The sequence below is a fragment of the Hyaena hyaena genome, unplaced genomic scaffold (assembly GCF_003009895.1).
Source record: "Hyaena hyaena isolate Hyena2069 unplaced genomic scaffold, ASM300989v1 scaffold_65, whole genome shotgun sequence".
In the NCBI taxonomy this organism is placed as follows: Eukaryota; Metazoa; Chordata; class Mammalia; order Carnivora; family Hyaenidae; genus Hyaena; species Hyaena hyaena.
In genome coordinates, this window is record NW_024080697.1 from 2,212,158 (window position 1) to 2,231,792 (window position 19,635).

General features: G+C 41.2%; 1 protein-coding gene across 7 annotated transcripts in view; it reads left to right on the plus strand.

The window, feature by feature from the left end:
• Nucleotides 1–19,635, plus strand: part of TTLL5 (tubulin tyrosine ligase like 5) — a 286,366-nt gene that overhangs the window by 181,108 nt on the left and 85,623 nt on the right. For all 7 annotated transcript variants that reach the window (XM_039232207.1, XM_039232212.1, XM_039232208.1 and 4 more), the window contains one exon: nucleotides 7,900–8,095. In XM_039232207.1, coding sequence (XP_039088138.1) covers nucleotides 7,900–8,095 — 196 coding nt within the window. The remainder of the gene's footprint in view (nucleotides 1–7,899; nucleotides 8,096–19,635) is intronic.

The following is a 19,635-nucleotide window of genomic DNA, read 5'->3' on the forward strand; positions in this document are numbered from 1 at the left end:
ATTGATTTTACTTGCTGATATTTTGTCAGAGCCTTTTTGTGTATATTCATGAAGCATATTAGTCTGTAATTTTCTTGTAATGTCTTTATCATTTTTTTGTGTGTGTGTTAGAGATATGTTGACATCATAAAATGAGTTGGGAAATTTTCCCTTCTCTCTTTTTTTTCCGAAAGATTTTGTGAAAGATTGGAAGTATTTGTTTAAATGTTTGATAAACTTCATTAAAACCATCTGAGCTTAAATTTTCTTTGTAAGAAGGTTTTTGATTGTAAGTTAAATTTCTTTATATACATATTTATAGAAAGAGAGCAGTTTAGACTTTGTCTCATTGTGTCAGGTTTATTAAGTTGTATTTCCAAGGATTTCTTCGTTTTATCTAAGTTGTTGAATATTTGGCATAGAGTATTTCTGTTTTTGTTATCTATAGACTCTGTAATGGTCTTCTTCATATTAATCATTTATGTCCTTTTAGTCTTTCAGAGCAGCTTGCTTGGAATTTATCAACATTTAAAATCTTTCAAATAGCTACCTTTGATTTTGTTGATGTGCTCTGTTTGCCTACTTTCTATTTCACTGTGTTAAAAGATAAACTGAAGTATATTAAAATTTTGAAGAGCTCATTGGAGCAAACATTGATTTTTCACTGGTCAGTGACAAACTGAAAATGCTTAGGATCCATCTATCAGCAAGAACTAAGGGAAAGGCTTTTATTATTTTTTTTCCCTCTAATAGAGCAGACTCCTGAATAAAGCAAGGAAATTACTTAGTTACTTGATTGACTGTAGCTGAAGCAGTTGCTGTATTTGAGAAAGCCTATTAGGCTGTGATTGGTTGTTCTTAATTTCATTTTCTCAGATGTGAGTACATTAATGCTGACTTCAGTTTTGGTTTGCTTACAAAGACTGCCAAGGGATTAGAGCCACCTCAGTCTAATGGCCTCCTTGTTGATTTCTGCTTTTAGATTGTTCTATTTTTTATTCTAAGTATATTTAACTTGCTCTTATTTTTCTAGCTTCTTAAGGTGGAAGCTTAGGTTGTTAATTTTATACACTCCTTTTCTAATAAAGACATTTAATACTATAAATTTCTCTTTAAGTACTCTTTTAGATTTTGTTTGATTGTGTTCTCATTACCACTCAGTCGGATACATTTTTAAATTTCTCCTGTGATTTCTTCCTTGACTCAGATTATGTAGAAGTGTATTGTTAAAATTCCAAATATCTTGGACTTTTCTACACATCTTATTATTACTGATTTATAATTTAATAATACTCTAGTCAGTGTATACTCTGGATTTTGATCCTTGGATTTTTGTTTTTAAAGATACTTACCATTTATTTTTTGAGGTTCCTTTGCTTTTTATTGAGACTTATTTTATGGCCCAACATTTGGATTATCTTGGTGAATGTTCCAGGTTCACTTGAAAAGAATGCGTATTCAGAAGTTACTAGATACAGTTTCACATAATTGTCAAATACACTGAGTGGGTGGGGAGTGTCGTTTAAATGTTTAAGTCTATATTGACTGGGTTTTTGTTTGGTTTGGTTTTGTTCCCCAGCACATTAAACTATCTGTTCATTGTTTTTGGGCCTTTGTTTTCTAATGGTCAGTCAGCTAACCATTTGCATTGTTGTTCCCATGCAAGTAACAGTTCTACCATCGCAAACCAGCACCCTACCACCCTGGCCACTTTTAAGATTTTTTTCTTTATTTTTAGTTGTCAACAATTTGACTATGATGGGCCTGGGTGTAGATTTCTTTGTCCTAAGCAGGATTTGCTGAGCTACTTAGGTGTGTAGGTTAATGTCTTCCATCAGCATTGGAAATTCTCAGCCTTTGTCTCTTTATAGATTTCTTCTGCCTCCTTCTGTCTCCTCTCCTTCTGGGATTCCAATTTTATATATGTTACATATTCTCCTCTGTTGTATTCAGTCTGTTGTTAAGCATTTTGAATGAATTCTTCCTTTCAGACTTTATATTTTTCCATTTCTAGCATTCTTTTATGGTTCTTTTTTGTTTTTTAATAAATTTCATCTCTCTATTGAAATTCTCCCATTTGTTCATACGTGTTGCCCACCTTTTATATGAGACCCTTTTACATTTTTCTCATGATTATTTTGAAGTCTGTGTCTGGTACGTCCAATATCTGTGCCATCTGTCAGTGCCCTTCTGTTGACAGTTTTCTCTCATGGGTCATGTTTTCTTGCTTCTGCTTGTCTTTTACAATTATTAGTTGTCTGCTAGACATTTTATGTAAAATTGGAGTCTTAAGTAAATATTATTTGCCCTTCCCCCACTTCCAAAAAGATGTGCTTATCCTTTTCTCCGGTTGCTAATGTGTGGGAGGGGGGTTGGGAGGAGAAGGGGGTGAGCCAATCTAATTGATAATAAGCCGGGTCTGGACTTGGTCGCAACCTTTGTTAGATTCCAGTTCACCTCTGGCTTCAGATGTTTTGGAGAGCCGGATGGGGACACCAGTTAAGATTCTAGAGACCCTTTATGCTTTACAGTCCTGCGGCCAGCTTTCTGAACTGTAAGAGGTGTCTGCTTTTCATCCTCTATGTCAGTTTTTTGAGTAACTGAGGAGTCCTTTTCCAGCCGTGCTCTCTTCTCACCTGTCCCCAGGCTGTATTGCAACAGATCTGTGGTTCACACAGTGCAGTTCATGGATCTGGGGGTCCTGGTGGGGGGGCAGGGATCCTCACGGCCCTTTGAGGAAGCCAGTAGGGTCAAAAGGTTTTCCATAGTAATGCTAAGGCCTTTTTTTTTTCCTTTTTCACCACGTTGACGTTTACACATATTGCTAAAACAATGGTGTTTTTGTAAAACTCCTCATGCCTTAGCAGAAATTAAGGCTGTGGCACCAAACTGTAGCAGCAATCATTGCAATCTCTACCACCAAAGTATTTGTAGTTACAAGAGAAATGCCAGTGCTACTTAGGAAAATCCTTGTTAAGCAGTAATAATGATTAAGTCTCAATTCTGGATTACATATCTTTTTAACGTTCTGCCTGACAAAATAGGATGTACACATGAAGTTCTCCAGCGACCTGTGCGACAGTCGTCTCGAGGAAGGGCGCTTGTGTGACTGAGTCACAGGCCAAGGTAGCCACTTCTTATTCCGGCCACCACTGCTTTGTTCTGCTCGTGGGAGCCCTTCCCTTCTCTGTAGGGTCTTCAGCATTTACCACACCTTTGCAGTGCTTACTGTGTGCTAGAACTGCTTTGGGATTGAGAATTTACAGACAAAGAGAATGTAACCTCTGCCGTCCTTAATAATCTACACCTTCTGTGAAGTGCCATGGAAGTAGATGGACATTCTTTCTTGGAAAGAAATAGTAAGATTCTCCCCAGAAAGCACTTCCTTCATGGCTTTACAGTGTTTCTCATTAGAAGCATCGTTGGCATTCTGAGCGGCATATATTCCTCCAAAGAACAGAACTCTTCCTTGCGTTTTTGGACATTAAGCACCCTTGACCTCCCCCCCCCCACCCCCAACCTGTTGAATGTTAGTAATCTCCCACCCCCAGTATTATGGCCATTGAAAGCACACCCACACCCTTTCCAACCCTCCAGAAGGACAGGGGCATCCTTCCCTGGACATGGTAGCTCAGGTTTTGCTGGGATTGGTTGAAGGAGGCCGGGGAGGTGGCTGCGGGATCACTATCTCTGTATGACTGTCGCAATTTGTGCCTCATTATTCCCCCACACTCTTGTGACACTGCATCATTCTCAGAAGATCTTGATGCTGAAAGCCTGTCTTCGTGGAGAGTGACTTGCCTGCTGAGGAGATTTGCTTTGTTACAAAGCAGTGCATCTGATAGATGGCCTCCAAGTTCCTTAGAACCAACATCCATTCCGTGGCGAAGGGGAAAGTCTAGTCTTTCAGTGTATACTGGCTGGAGGTTGGGGGGTGTTCTACATGACAGGCTGTTATGGGGAAACATTTAGCCCTGATATGGCACAGTACAACATAGAAAGTGAGATGAAGTTCTAAGTAAATCGGCTAGTAAGAGAGGGTGATGTTGAGAAAAATTTGCCATCTTGTTGCCTATTAGCTACGTATGTAGTAAAGGGAAATACGGCATAGCTCACTTTGACGCTTTGAATTTGAGTCAAACGTTAGACATTCTGAGCTTTTCCACAGCTAACTTTCTTGGCTCTAGAAATAATAAAAAAAACTCTTAGAAGTTATTTTCAGGAATTCTGTGTACTATTATATGTTAGTATTGAGCAAAGAATAATATAAAAACTAGGGAGAACAATTAAATCTCAAATTTTTGATGGGAGTAGAAAATATATTGCTAGCAGACTACAATCAATTGAGGTTCAGGAAAATGGGATGGAGCTATAGATGGACACAGGAACTATTAGATGCCACATAAAGGAATATGTAGATTACAGAACCTCAGGGAAGGCCCAGATGAGAGTGCACCGGGCCTTCTCCGAGTCAGCTGTGTACAGCCTGCGTCCTACAAACCCCACACACTTGTGCTTCACTTGGGAGCTGCTGAGGCCTGAGTACCACCCACTGGTGCTCCAGGCAAGCGAGTTTCTCCTGGCATCACCACATCGCCTTCTACAGCTTCCATGGCTGCGTGCTCGGGCCCCCACGCAGTGTGGTATACTGTCAAAATTCCTGCCTCTTTGCTAAAAGTTTCTCCTTGCTTGAGAAAGTTCCTTTGTGATTTGGAGACCAGGCTTGTGGTGCTGATGAGTTTAAAAACAGCTTCTGCTGTGAAAGTGTATGACATTGCAGTCCATTCACTTGTGTGCAGTTGGATGAACAAGCACCCTCTCATCCGCCGTCTTACTCTTACGTGACCTTCTCTTGCTCGCTGTCCTACCCCCGCCCCTCACAGTCCCTGGCCATCTCCATGGAAGAGGGCCGTGCTACAGCCTCTGATTTCTGATGCACGACAAGGAGGCATTAAAGTAAATGCCTCCTAGGAATATTTGCTGTTAAAGCAGCCTTCAGAAAATAAAATCAACCTAGCCTGCCAGTGAGATGAATCCTGACATAACAGTTATAACGTAGCTACAAAAATCCCTTAATATCGAATTCCTGAGTCTAGATTGCTACCTGTGGCCAGAAACTTCTAGAACCAGCAAGCCAGAGTGGAAGGAGAATCACAATTGATGTCTTTTCTGGCTTTCGGTGCAGTTATCATAAATAGTAGTTTCCCCCTAAATTTGAATATCTGCCCTAATTGATGGAAATCTGAAGTTATTCAGCCAGGCAGTTCCTGCTGTCTTCCCATGTTCCTTTGTGCATTGGATCAGCCCACCCTTGCCCCCACCCTTCTCTTCCTTTATACCTGGATGCTTTTCTCCACAGCTCCTTCCACTCAGAGCCCATGCACTTCCCCACATGCTGTCTTCACTAAGCTTTCCTCTCCCCTCACTAATGAGAGAAGAGATAACATGTGCCTCTGGCCCCTGCTCTCCTCACCCTATAACTCCTGTTTGACTCCCACTCAACATTTCACTTTGTGAATAAATGAACATTCTATTTGCGTATTTAGGTACTTATTTCTAGCCAGTCATGGGTCGCTACACTTCCTCATACCTCTGGAAGCCCCTTGGGGAAGATCATGTCGTATTAACTACATAGTATAGCACACACACTGAGGAGTCACTGAAGATCAGGTGTCCCACCCAGAAAAATTCAGAAGTAAGCTCTGAGCTTTTTGGTACTGTTCTCCAAGAAGATTAGCTGAAAGTGTGTAATTGTGCAACTGAACTGTGGGAGCCAAACTGGGGGAGATGAGCAAGGGATGTGACATATCAGAGGTGAGATTATGTAAGTAGAAAACCTTTCATCCATGGACTTCAGAATACATTACACAGACTTTCCCTTAACTAGATATATGGAAATCTCTTTGAGAGAAGCAGAGACTCCAAAGCAGACCCCTGAGAGGATGAGGCTGTGAGGGAGAACACAGAGATGAGCCTGGGCTTCTGGGCTTCTGGACTCAGCAGACATTCCGTTCTGGCCCCTCCCCCAGGGTTCTGTTGGGGTCATTAGGAATCAGGCTATAAATAACTAGGTGGCCCGTAGGTCAGGCCTCAGGAAGGTCTGCATAACCTTACCCCAGTGTTGCTGCATCTCTGCCATGGAAATGACCATTAATGTCAAAGGAAATTTGCAGAGGAAATAACAGCATGAGGATTTAAGTCACAATGAATCTTTCTCTTCAATTAGGCTCTGTTTCCTTTCCTAAAGCCCCATTAACCAGGTTTGGGGTAAGGTTGTTCACGATGAGATTCTTTGTGTTTCTTCTATGTACAATTTTCTGGTCACTATACTTCAAAAAGGAAAAAAAAAAAAACCCACAGGGTAATTAAAGAAGGTCCAGAGAAGAACCAGAAGTGAGTGAAAAGGGCCACCAGATAAGACTGTTGTAAAGATTAACGGGGAGCTTTTTTAAAAAGAGCAGGGAAATATAACCTAAAATTTAACATTTCCAGGTGTACGATTCGGTGGCATATAGTACATTCACAGTTTGTGCAGCCATTACCACCATCTGTCTCCAGAACTTTCTCATCATTCCGAGCTATAAGTCAGTAACTCTCAATTCTCCCATCTCCTAGCCCCAGCCACCACTGTTCTACTTCCTGTCTCTATGAACCTGACTCTTCTAAGGACCTCATATAAGTGAAATCATGCAACACTAGTCCTTTTGTGACAGACTTATTTCACTTAGTATACTGTCCCCACGGTTCATCTGTGTTGTCTCTTGTGTCAGAATTTCCTTTCCTTTTAAGGCTGACTAATATTTCATTGGGGGTATAGGCCACATTTTGTGTATCCATTTATCTGTTGATGTTTTCACCTTTTGGCTGTTGGGAATAATGCTGCTGTGAACATTGGTGTACAAGTAGGCGCTGTTTTCAATTCTTTGGGGTTTGTACCTTGGGGTGGGGGGGGTTGGAAATCACTGGATCACATGGTAATTCTGTGTATAGCTTTTTGAGAAACTGCCAGAACATTTTCCACAGGAGCTACATCATTTCACATTCCCGCCAGCAATGCACCAGAGTTCCAGTGTTTCCTCGTGCTGGCCAGCACTTGGTTTTTCCCGTTAATTTGGTTTTGTTTTGAATAATCACCATCCTGATTGGCATGAACGGGGACTTTTCTGCCTGAAAGAAACAGACTGAGAGTGCAAGTGTAGTCCTATAGTTATGAAGACTTCACCTGGGATATACACAGACATGGTCACCAGAATCTAAAATTTGGAATCTGGGCAAGGATGAAAGTCATAGTACGTAATAGCATAGCGTGGGTAGGGAACAGTCCCAAAGGCCACCAAGCCCTTCTCCTTCCTCATGTGTACGGGCCAAACATCAGCTTGGCTGGGGATCCTATTGAGGTAAATTTAGAATAATGAGAAACCTGTCTTCTCAGACCAGTTATTCTATCTCATGATGGACACGTAACCTCGCTAATAGGTAGTTAAGAAAAACCATGAATTCTGTATAATTCACCCCCATACTTTTAAAGTTGATGTTAGAGAAGATGATTGTGCCTCTGTTCCAACCTTAGATTCAACCAGCCGTCCTGTATTTGAAGCTTCCTGGGCTTCCCTTGGGAAGCCCTTGTGTGTCCATCACAAGGGACTGAAATTACTATTTTAATTATTTAACCTTCAACAGATACTGTATGCTGACCATGGATAAGTGCTATGAGTAGAGCTGAGAACAGAGCAGACCCTACCTTTGTCTTCATGGAGCTAGGGTTTCGTGGGCGAGTCAGATCATTTATCACACAAGTAGATTTGTAAACTCCACGCTGTGTTTAGCTCTGTAAAGGGAAAAATACCTGTGATATTTCTCTCTTTTCCTTTAGATTGTTCACACAACCACTCTGAGAGATCTGCTTTCTTTTCTCTTCAGGAGCCTTCAAACAGGTGGCTTTGCCTGGGAGGGAGAGGTAGAGAACAACGCGTATAGCAAGGCTACAGGGGTGGTCCCTCAGCACAAGTATCACCCCACAGCGGGCAGTTACCAACTCCATTTTGCCCTGCAGCAACTTGAACAACAAAAACTTCAGTCCCGGCAGCTTCTGGACCAGAGTCGAGCCCGGCATCAGGTAATTCAGAAAAGTCTTTTCCATATGCTAGTATCTTCCTTCTACAGCCCGGGGCGGAGTGGGGTGGGGGGGGTGGGGGGAGGCAGGGGGGCGGGGAGGAGATTAAGGTCAATGGAAAAGGTAGGAATAGTTTCCCAAAAGTTTACCAACACCACCATGGCTTGGATGGCTCTTGGAAAATCTACTCTAAGGGAAGAAATGTGCTGAAGCCTTGACGTTGGCTTTGGCAGGAGATGACGCTGAGCCAGTTTTGACATTTTCTTTCATTTGAATATTTCTCTACAAAAATCTCTGTTGTAGCATTTCCCCTTTCTGTTGCATGACAGTCAGTCAGTAAGCTCCCAGCAGGTCTAATTTCCAGATACCTAAAAGCTAGCATTTGAAGCAACTTTTTCCCTAAATGTATTACTTCCTTGTCTTTACACTCTTCATGTACCTAAGCGCACATTAATCCTTCATAACTTACCAAGATTTTCAAGGCGTAAATAATGTTTCCAGTTCTTCTCATAGGAAATGGTCAAAAGTTGTTGGTCTTCTGGTTGGACAGTACACAAAACAACGTACACACAAAAATGTAACAGTATACAACATCCTTGCTGTCTTGGCATTTACGCTCTAGTGAAATACCATTTTCCTTCTCACTGTCTGTAGAATGACAGAAACTCCGGAGTCTGTGTGTGAGGGAGCTGTGTAAGTGAATTGTACTAGTGTGTCAGTACGGCCCAGATTACAGAGAAAGACCACCTAGAGTTAAATTCCTCTTGGTGATTTCAGGGTTATCATTAGAATCCGTTACTGTGTTCTATATGTGGTGTTGGACTAAATCAGCACTGATTCTATGAGCTTCTTTTCTATTTGGCTATGTGAAGAAATATATTGGTTTGATCTCTTGTTATTTGCTCTTATAAAAATGTAGTTCATAGCGTGCATTCGTTTGTGCAAAATTAATATTCACTCAATGACAAAAGCAGCATTTCCCAAAGTGGTGTTTTCCCCCCTCTAAATAAAACACTCATCATTATGCTCCTTACCTTAGTCTTTTTAACTATCATCCAGGTCCAGGCATTGTATTATTTTGGTTTCATTCATCACTTCTATGTGATGTACTCTCTATATCATAGTAACTCAATGTAATTGAGAAATTGTGAGCATAAGCAGTTGTGAAGTCGTTCTGTAGGTCTGTTTTTACTGGAGGAAAATCCGGACTTCTTACCTGGAAAGCGTGGGATGTAGCATCTCATTTCGATCACCACGCTGCCCTCTGTCATGTAGAAATTTCCTCATTTAGAAAGTCTTTAGCAGAGGCAGTTTGCATTTTCACAACTGTAAATACAATGTGTATCTTAGATTTTTTTTTTAATCTATGTAAATTTCTTAAAACTCCTAAGCTTCTGAACTCCTCATCATTCAGAGTACTTGAGAATGCCAGCTTAATCAAATGCTGGAGAGGAGAGGTATCAAAAATAGCTTTATTTCTCTTCTGGGAATATAATTGATGATCTAACAAATATAGACACTCCATCCCTTTTGATGCTTCCATACCCTGAAATGGTGATAATTTTTAAAAGGGGGGAAGAGGAGGTGATTTTAGGGCATTGAAGTTTGAAGGAAGGAGAAACAGTTTTTATTGATTTTCACTTTTAGAAACTGCTTCATTTAATAGCCCTTCTCATTCTTTTGATTAGCTTCCAACAACTCACATTCCTTTGAAAATTCAGAGTATGCTATTCTTTTGTGGATTTTTTTTTTCCAGTGAGGATTACACTGGTTTAGTTTCACTGAACTATGAAGTATATGGAAAAACATGTTTTTTAGAATCTGTCAGAATATCTGTCTTAGGGAGGAGTCAGAACTCCCAAGAAGGGAGTTATCTTGTGTCTCCTGGAGAGGGAACAGAAAATCATTCATCATAATTTTATATATGTTTATAACATCATTTATTTCTTCCCCCTCTTCTTCTAATCCATAGTTGATTTAGGGGAAAATGAGTCAGGGTGAAGTTCTGGGACCATGGAGAGAACTCAAGACACTAAGTTCTTTTTTTTTTTTTTTTTCTGATGTTTTGTTTATTTTTGAAAGAGAGATAGAGACAGCATGAGCAGGGGAGGGTCAGAGAGAGAGGGAGACACAGAATCTGAAACAGGCTCCAGGCTCTGAGTTGTCAGCACAGAGCCTAATGCGGGGCTCGAACCCACAAACCGTGAGATCATGACCTGAGCTGAAGTCGGACGCTTAAATGACTGAGCCACCCAGGCGCCCTGTCAAGACATTAAGTTCTTAGCTTAAAGAGTTTAGAGCTAAGAAAATAGCAAATAAGATATTAAATGTTCTAACATGAAAGATATTTAGTAATATAGAGCACTTTATTTCAGAGGACATTAAGAACACTCCATGGAAGAAGCAAAGCCCTTCTAGATTGTAAGCCTCTTCTTATAGCCTTGCTTATGGCTGTGCTAGAATTGACCATTATAATTATCACCACATTGCTGACAGAAGCATGGTTTGCCTTCTCAGTATGTCCTATGTTTCTGTCCTTGGGTTAACCTGTTAGATAGAGATGGTTTCTTTGTTGAACTCCTTATGCTTTGAATTCATTTTTCTAAAGTGTACGTAGCCACTGATATAACTAACAATTTGGTTAATTGCCTCTTTGAGAAGAGTGGGTAGAATTGAAATCTAATTTACTTAGCATATTCACAAGAGATACCTGTCTATGGAACAGGCCATTAAAGGAGACTTTACATTGTATTGCGCACTATCATATTGAATTGTATTGATTATGTACATGGCCTGTGCCTTTCACAGTGATCCCCTAAAAACCTTTTTGGAAAGACCATGCAACCTTTCTTGAGTTACATGCAGAGGAAGTTCTCCATCCTCTTCTGCACTTAGCGGCCAGCTTACCAAAGGAATTAATTTCAAGAAGGCAACTCTGATTCAGGATGTGTTTGGAAATGGACATCTCTAAATTCATGCAGTGTAGGCTTTGATCTTCATCTCTGTCCAGCACTGCACTTGTGAATTGAGAAATTGTCATGCGCTGAATCCACCTCAACAAAAGCCAGGTCCTATAACCTGGGTGTGGAAGAGAAGGTTGCCTGGAGCCATTGGCAGGGTCTCCATGGGCTGAGGTGCACAAGGAAATAAGTGTGATCCAGTCCATCTGATAGAGAGTGTGATACACAAAGTAAGACAAAATGGAAACCATGTACTTCTACACACTGATGAGTAAAACCAGCAATTTTTAAAAAAACATCCTTCTGGGGCACCTGGGTGGCTCAGTCAGTTAAGTGTCCGACTCTTGATTTTGGCTCAGGTCATCATCTCACAGTTTTGTGAGTTTGGGCCTCATATCGGGCTCTGCACTGACAGTGTGGAACCTGCTTGAGATTTTCCTTCTTTCTCTGCCCCTCCCCAGCTCGTGCTTTCTCTATCTTTCTCAAAAACAGTAAAGAAAGACTTTTAAAAAATAAAAGTTTAAAGAGAAATCATCCTAAGTCAGAGCAGGGGTCAGCAGACTTTTTCCATAAACGGCCAGATAGTTAAATACTCCAGGCTCTGTAGGCCAGCGTCTCCGCGGCCACCACTCCACTCTGCCATGGTAGAACGAGAACAGCCATGGATGGCATTTAAGTGAATGAGTGTGGCTGTTTTCCAGTGAAACTTTATTTATAAAAACGAGTGGTAGGCTGGATTTGTCTTACAAGCCCTAGTTTGCAGACCCCCGATTTTGAGCAATGGAACCAGTTGGAGGGCCTGTTTTTAAAGCACTGATCACTATCTCCACCCCCTCTCTGATTCAGTACATTTGGGAAAGGGGCTCAGTTATTTCCATTTCTAACAAGTCCCCCTGGTGATGCCAGTGCTGCTCTTGGGGACCACGCATCGAGAGCCATCGAGATAGAGGGAAAGGGACGGGAAATGTCTCCTTCCCAGCTATTTGTTTTCTGTCCCTTGGCAGGGAGGCGGAACACGTTAAGACTGAGTGTTGCCCTTAGAAAATTTCAGGCGATTATCGTTTTATAGGAACTTTGTTTCCATCTTTTTCACTCCATCTACCACAGTCTCCTTATAAATACGTTTTCCAAACTTGAAAGCCTTCTTGCGCATTTTTCTTATCAGGGTACATTCTGCTCAGCAGTCACTGCTCCCAGGACTCACATTTTATGGGAGACAAGAGATAAGTAATGGGACAGATTGCTCCCGCTTTGTTTTTCATAATAGCCATTACTCAGTAAGCACTTCCTGCAGCCCGAGCTCTATTCCAGGTGCTTTACATGTATTAATTTATTTCACACGCACTTCGGGGTGGTTGGAGAAGTGACAGACTCCTGGGACGAGCTGATCCGTGCCCAAGTGTGTCTTCTCTCTACCCTCATTGCTTCCCACCTCCTCATTCGACCTTCCTGCCCCTGAAGAAGGATAAAAAAACGTTTCTTTCAGCTGAGTCAGGGGACCTTCTCAGGCAGCAGCGACTGCTGGTGACATCAGCATGAGTAGCCCTCGGTGCTGGGGGCTGCGAGGAGGGCTGCACCGGCCGTGAGGCCCAACTGACCTGATTCTAATTGCCGACATTGAGCTGATGTTATTCTTGGCCCAGGACAGAGCGATTACTCAGTAGTTTCTGTTAAAGTGATCCTTTGTTAAACTTCTGCTCCCAGCCCCCCTCTCCTTCCCTCCCACTCTCTTCTCCGTCTCATCCAGACTGAAAAAAGCCCAAAAAGCAGAAATCTTAACGGCATCTTGATGGCCAAGGCAGAATTGCTGCAACTTCTCTTAACAACAGACGGGCGAAAGGGGGGGATTTTAAATACATCTTAATTTTTCACCTGTTCTGTTCTTGTTCCAAAGCCCTACAGTTTTTAGTAGACTTGATTTTGAACATAGTAAGGTAACTCAAGGTACGAGAAAATGGTGCATCCTGAATTCCTGTTACCCTTCCACTCCATCTGTCCTTTACTTCCCCCTTCCCACCAGACTCTGTGTTGCCAGACTAACCTAGATGCACTAAGGGCCAGCAGAAACTACTATTCCTATGGCAGGTCGGGGGCGGAAGGGGTGGGGTCATACAGGGGAGAGGGGTCCTTTCAGAATGCTAGTAACACCCTGTGTGCTGTATGTGGCGAGCTCTTTCCTGAAGGTATGTGTGTCCATGCACCACCTCACCGGTGTGGAAAGGATTCCCATAGAAACCCAGCCAAGTCTCGTTACACTGCTCCTGAAAGTCCATGGTGTGTGTCTAGAGAAATTCTGCCCCCCCCCCGTCCCCCAGGAATGAATGGTGTTTCTCCATTACCTTCAGCTGCTGTGTGTTTGTCTTGTGGGGGAGGGGAAAGAAAGAGAAATTCCGCAGGCACCAGGCTTTCTCAGGCAGCCAGCAATAACACGCCCGCTTCTCAGCATGGTACAAAGAGCAGGCAAACAGGCTGATGGTGCAGGGGGAGTCTTTCCACGTCCTTCTGCCAGTATCCAGGAGGAGGGTTGGGTGAGGAGATTTCAGGGGGAAGAAGTTGTGCATGTGTGCTTAGGTTTCAGGAGCATGTCGGCCTGTATGTACATCATAATCTACTGTTTTGTTTTTTGGGTTTTTTTGGTTCCATTTTGTTTATCCTTCTGACTTTTATCAGGAACCCATACAACACTTAGTATCTAGATGATGATGACGATGATGTAGATGATGATGATTGACTGATTGGTTTTCCTATAAGCATTTGATTTAGTAGATTTTGCCGAGCCAAACTCTTTTCTTCTTACCTAATAAAAATACGTTGAAAATATGTGAAATGATACATGTAAAACTACATTGAACTGTTTTGGAAATAGATCCTCTGAACAGACTTTAGAGTCAAATAACCTTCAATTTAAATCTTGGCTCTGTCCATGGGGGTGCCTGGGTAGCTCAGTTAAGCATCCGACTCTTGATTTCAGCTCAGGTCATGATCTCACAGTTCATGGGACTGAGCCCTACACCAGGCTCTGTGCTGACGGCATGGAGCCTGCATGGGATTTTCTCTCTCCCTCTCTCTCTCTGCCCCTCCTTTGTGCTTACTTTCTCTCTCTCTCTCTCTCTCAAAGTAAATCAACTTAAAAAAAATAATCTTGGTTCTATCTAGCTCATGACTGGGACAAGTTATTCAAACTTCTTTGGACCTCAGTTTGTTTATCTCTGATATGGAGATGATAATATATATCTGTGGGTTATCATGGAGATTGTATTTCTCAGGATGTTACCACGTGCCAATCACTGAACCAGGGGTTATGTTTGTATTATTGCATTGAATCCTCACAATTACCCTCTTATTAGTCCTATTTTACAGATGAAACAGAGCATCACTTATGTGACTTTCTCAGGGTCACATAAGTAATAAGTGGAAGGGCTGGGCTTTAACCCAGGTATGCATGCAGGCATAGCATCCAGCCTCCGGACTGTCGTGCGATATGCCACCACCTTCACAAAATATAAAGGCATTCGTACGTATTTTATATATTAAGCTGTCTGTATTATTACATAAGTTGTAAGTTGCAGCATACTTACAACAGGTGTACTTACACCTATGAAACGGTGCTTGAAAAGTTATCTTCAGGTATTGGAACTAGTCTATTCCTGTTCATTTACATGGTCATAAAAAAGGAAGGTCTACTTTGTGAACATGTTTAAACTCGGGTCTAGACATTATCCCAGTTATCTCAGATTCTTAAATGTTTGAAAAAGGTGTTCCTGAGCTGAAAACTCTTGTAAATGCCCACAATTTACCTTCTTTGTGCTTTTATTATTTAGTAATAGGGTTAGGGACTGCTGAGTTGTGCAGTATCCTGAAATATGTGCTAGAAGTTTGAAGACCTGGAGCGCTTCTGTGGGCTGTTATTAATAACATAGGAATCACCTCTCCAGTTATCACTTTGTCCTTTCCACCCCATTATTGTTTCTGGTCACAGTATTTTAATTTTATTTCTATGATGGTGTTTTTGAGAAGGCTACTGGGATGTATGACAGGTGTCTACAAATGTGACTACCATAGATGACAGTCTTGCATGATTAGTACTACACTTGCTTTTTCAATCCCATATAAATGTGATTCTTGATGCATTATTATAATATAGGTATCAGTTCATTATGCTGATTCATCACTACTAGCAATAGAAGTCCCTTGATTACCACCGGTTGTTTTCTAAGCTGTTGCTAGATAGTATCCCTCTGCAGCCTTGGAAGGAGGAAGGTGAGGGGCAGGGAAATGGATGCAGTGTGAGTGCCTCCTGTGTGCTAAATGTACTGTTCTCTCCATCCCACTGAGGAGGGAATTCAAAGAGTTCAAGCAGGTTACACAAGGTTGCACAGCTAGCTAATTGCAGAAATAATATTCAAACCAGGTCAGAAGGCTTCCAAAGCTCTTTTCCACTCTATCTCTCTCCCTCTTGAGAGAAGCGACCCTTCGTTTTCTTCTTGTTTTACATATTTATCATCAGGTAAGACATTCCAAATTTATTGTTGCTGCTGCTACTATAGACCCAAACACACAAACACAAAAGAAAAGATCAACATAGTGAATCAGAACTGTGCTTGGCTGTGAATATATTAAAAAGCAACTGTCCACCCACCAGCTGCTTGGAATCGGCCTTGTTTGTTGTATATGCTTAAATGTGTTTTTATGCCAGTTGCCTGGTGACCGGTTTCATTCCCCACCCTTACTCTGTGACCTGTGCTTTGTTTCTCTTTGTCTGTGGACATATGAGGGACTCACAGCAATAACTGTGAGATAATAGAAAACTTCATCCTGAAAGATCAAGAACCCCGTCCATATGAAATGGATGCAGCCACAGGAAGAAGTTGAAGTGGATGACAGCAAGTCCTGAGCAAGATGCACACTAGGTCAACCATGTGAGACTCTGAGCCAAACAAAACAGACCATACATTTGAAGGCAGAGACAAATAAGATATTTATGAATTCTGAATTTAAAGTTGTAGGGGAACTTAAAGATTTCCTTGTCTGATTATTTCATTTTACTCATCAGGAGATGTAAGACACAGACACATTATCAGAACAAGAGCCCTAATATAGAACAATTCCCTAAAACTGCCAGTAAAAGATAAGGGACAATTGAAAATGATGCTATGAATTGTTCTTTTCTAACCAATTGAACTCTCAATCTGGGGTCTTGCTGATCTTTTGAGATTATCTTTATTTATATACGTACATACATATATACAGACTTATGTTAACTTTTAAAATAAATAAGAAAAATTTGCTTATAGACCATTTGTTTTCAAGCTTTCCTCCTTAGAGTAAAGCTAGAGAAATCTGGGTCTTTCAAATGCAGCTGATGAAAATTGGACACATTGCTAGGTTTCCTTTAGATTTGCTTTAGAAGGGAAATATGATTTCAGTGGATTTGCTTTAAAGGGGAGTCAGCATAGCATAAATAAGGAAGGCAGTGTTGTATAGTGGTCTCTGAAATCAGTCAGGGCCGTGGGCATGGATCCAGCTTACTACTTAGTAGCTATGCCATCGTGGACAAATTATGGGACCTTTTGTGCCATGATTTCTTCCTCAGTGTATGGAGATGATGATGGGACCCAGCGTTTGGGAGAATTAAATGAGATAATTGCATGTAAAGTGTTTAGGATGATGTTGACCCATGGTAAAAGCTCAGTAAAAATCCATAGCTCTTACTATATATTATTTGTTTTTCTCCCTTATGGTATAAACACATAGTACAAACTTACCATCTTAACAATTTTAAGCATATAGCACAGTATTGTTGACTATATGGACATTGTTGTATAACAAACCAACAAAACTTTTTCATCTTGTATGACTCAAACTCTGTGTTCATTGAACAAATCCCTGTGTGCCCCTCCCCTCACCCTGGCAACCACCATTCTACTTTGTGTTTCTAGGAGTTCGATTACTTAGATACCTCACATCAGTGGGATCATATAGTACTCCTCTTTTTCCTGACTGTGTTATTTCACTTAGTGAATGTCCTAAAGGTTCACCCGTGTCATAGTATATTACAGGTTTTCTTTCTTTTTTGAAGACTGAATGATGTTCTACATATGTGTCTACATTATCTTTATCCATTCATCTCTTCATGGGCACTTAGAATGCTTCTGCATCTTAACTGTTGTGAATAATGCTTCAATGAACATAGGTGTGCACGTATCTCTTCTATTATGTATTACTTTTAACCTTCAATATACATAGTATTGTAATTTCAACCTGGGGGCTTTAGTTACTCCCCACCCCCATGCTGGAAGCAGAAATTGGTTAAAATGATCTTACATTGTTTTAGAAGTTCAAGGCTCAGAAAATATTAATTGGCTATGTGATTTTATTAACTTAAATTTACTTATCCAGACAATTGAAAATGAATGCAGATGAATTTGTTCACGATTGCTAGAGAGAGGATGTGAGAAGAAAACATAGAAAGGATGATTAATACCATTATAAAATGATTAAAAGAATGCTATCTGGGGGTGCCTCAGTGGCTCAGTCGGTTGAGTGTCTGACTTCAGCTCAGTCATGATCTCAAGGGTCGTGGGTTCGAGCCCCACATCGGGCTCTGGGCTGACAGCTCAGAGCCTGGAGCCTGCTTCAGAGTCTGTGTCTCCCTCTCCACTTGCACTGGATCTCTCTCTCTCTCAAATAAATATTTAAAAAAATTTTTTAAATGCTATATGTGTAGATTTTTAGCATATTTGCCTGAAGGTGTAAATATCTTCTAAAAAGAAAGAAAAAGAACGGTAGTAGCATGAAATCATGAGCCACCTTTTCATGGGACATATGCTGTTTCTTCACAGTAATCAAGGAAAGATAAGTAAACTATTATCTTCTCAAACAGGCTAGTGGAAACGTGATTAGTACAGTCTTACCAGGGGGCAGTTTGAAAATATATGTAAAGAAGATTTAAAGCAGAAAAAGCAACCTTCTGAACTAGCTAGTCTACTTAAAGGAAATTATTCTAAGGAAATGATCCAGCACATGTAAAAAGATAGATAGACATAACACCATGTTAGTCAGAGCACTGTTCTTAAATAGCAGAACAAACTGGTGACAACCTGAATATGTATGTGTATGTGTGTGTAGTTTCAAAATAGAAGTATAAGATTCTTTCCCTTTTCCCCAGTTAAAATATGAACATACTTCCGTAATTACAAATATAGATTTGTATTATACTGTGTCTGCTTATAGTATTCTGCTGTTGTCTGGTTAACTAATTATGATAAGCTATCCATGAAAATATGTAGCCATTTAAAACAGTGATTGAAACCTACCCTCCTAGATGTGAAGATATGCTCAAGTTAGATATTTGAATGAAAAAAAGTCTCCAGGGGCGCCTGGGTGGCTTAGTCAGTTAGGCGTCCGACTTTCGCTTAGGTCTTGATCTCGCGGTTCGTGGGTTCGAGCCCCGCATCAGGCTCTGTGCTGACTGCTCAGAGCCTGGAGCCTGTTTCAGTCTGTGACTCCCTCTCTCTCTGGCCTTCCCCTGCTCACGCTGTCTCTCTCTCTCTCTCTCCTAGAAATAAATAAAACATTAAAAAAAAAATTTAAAAAAAAAAGAAAAAAAGTCTCCAAAATAGAAGATATCGTAGGATCCTATTTTTGTAAGCCCACAGAAATACATGTATATACGTACAAAATAATTTCATATATACATAGAAAAAAAGTATAGATGTTGCCAGAGGTTCTCTGAGAGTAGAATTTGAGATGACTTTAAAAGGTTTTCCTTTTTCTAATGAACATGCATTAAAGAAACTAAGACAGGGGTATCTGGGTAGCTCAGTCAGTGGAATGTCCAACTTTGGCTCAGGTCACAATCTCACGGTGCCTGAGTTCGAGCCCCACATCGGGCTCTTTGCTGTCAGTGCAGGGAAGCCTACTGCTTCCCCCTGCCCCGCCGCCCCCGCCCCTGCTCCCTCCCTGCTCGTACTCTCTCTCTCTCTCTCACTCTCAGAAATGAATTTTAAAACATTTAAAAAAAAAAGAAATTAACATGTTTCCAAAAAAAGACAAAAAACCTTGGGCTACCAACCTTCTCTGAGTGTGTGTGACCAGTGTTCAAATGTTGCTGGGCATTGGAGGAGAAAAAAACAGAAAGGAAAGCAGAATCCACAGCCATGAGTCTAAATTTGCCCTCAGAATGTCAGCCTCTACCAATGTAGGACTAATTGGTTCTGTTGTGAAAGTGGAAGGGGGGAGGGGGGTCTGCTTCGAGAAGGTTATCTATGTGATATCTCAAGGCTACTTAGTTTCACTGGGTTTTGTAGTCATGGACTATATCCCTGGGCCTAACCAGCTGCCTCATGGTTGGACTTCTTGGTCATAACACACACCTCACCCATGATCAGCTCACTTGTCTTGGTGCTGTTGAAAAGCCAACTCAGAGACTGCTGCTGGGATCTTTGGTTTTATTGGATGACAGGGTGTCAGGAGAATATCCAAATATCTGCTAAGGACCAGCATGGCTTCCCACGTGTACAAGCACAGTTGACTTAGAAATCACCTGGAACACAATGGTTTTTGTTGGTTGGTGACTAAATT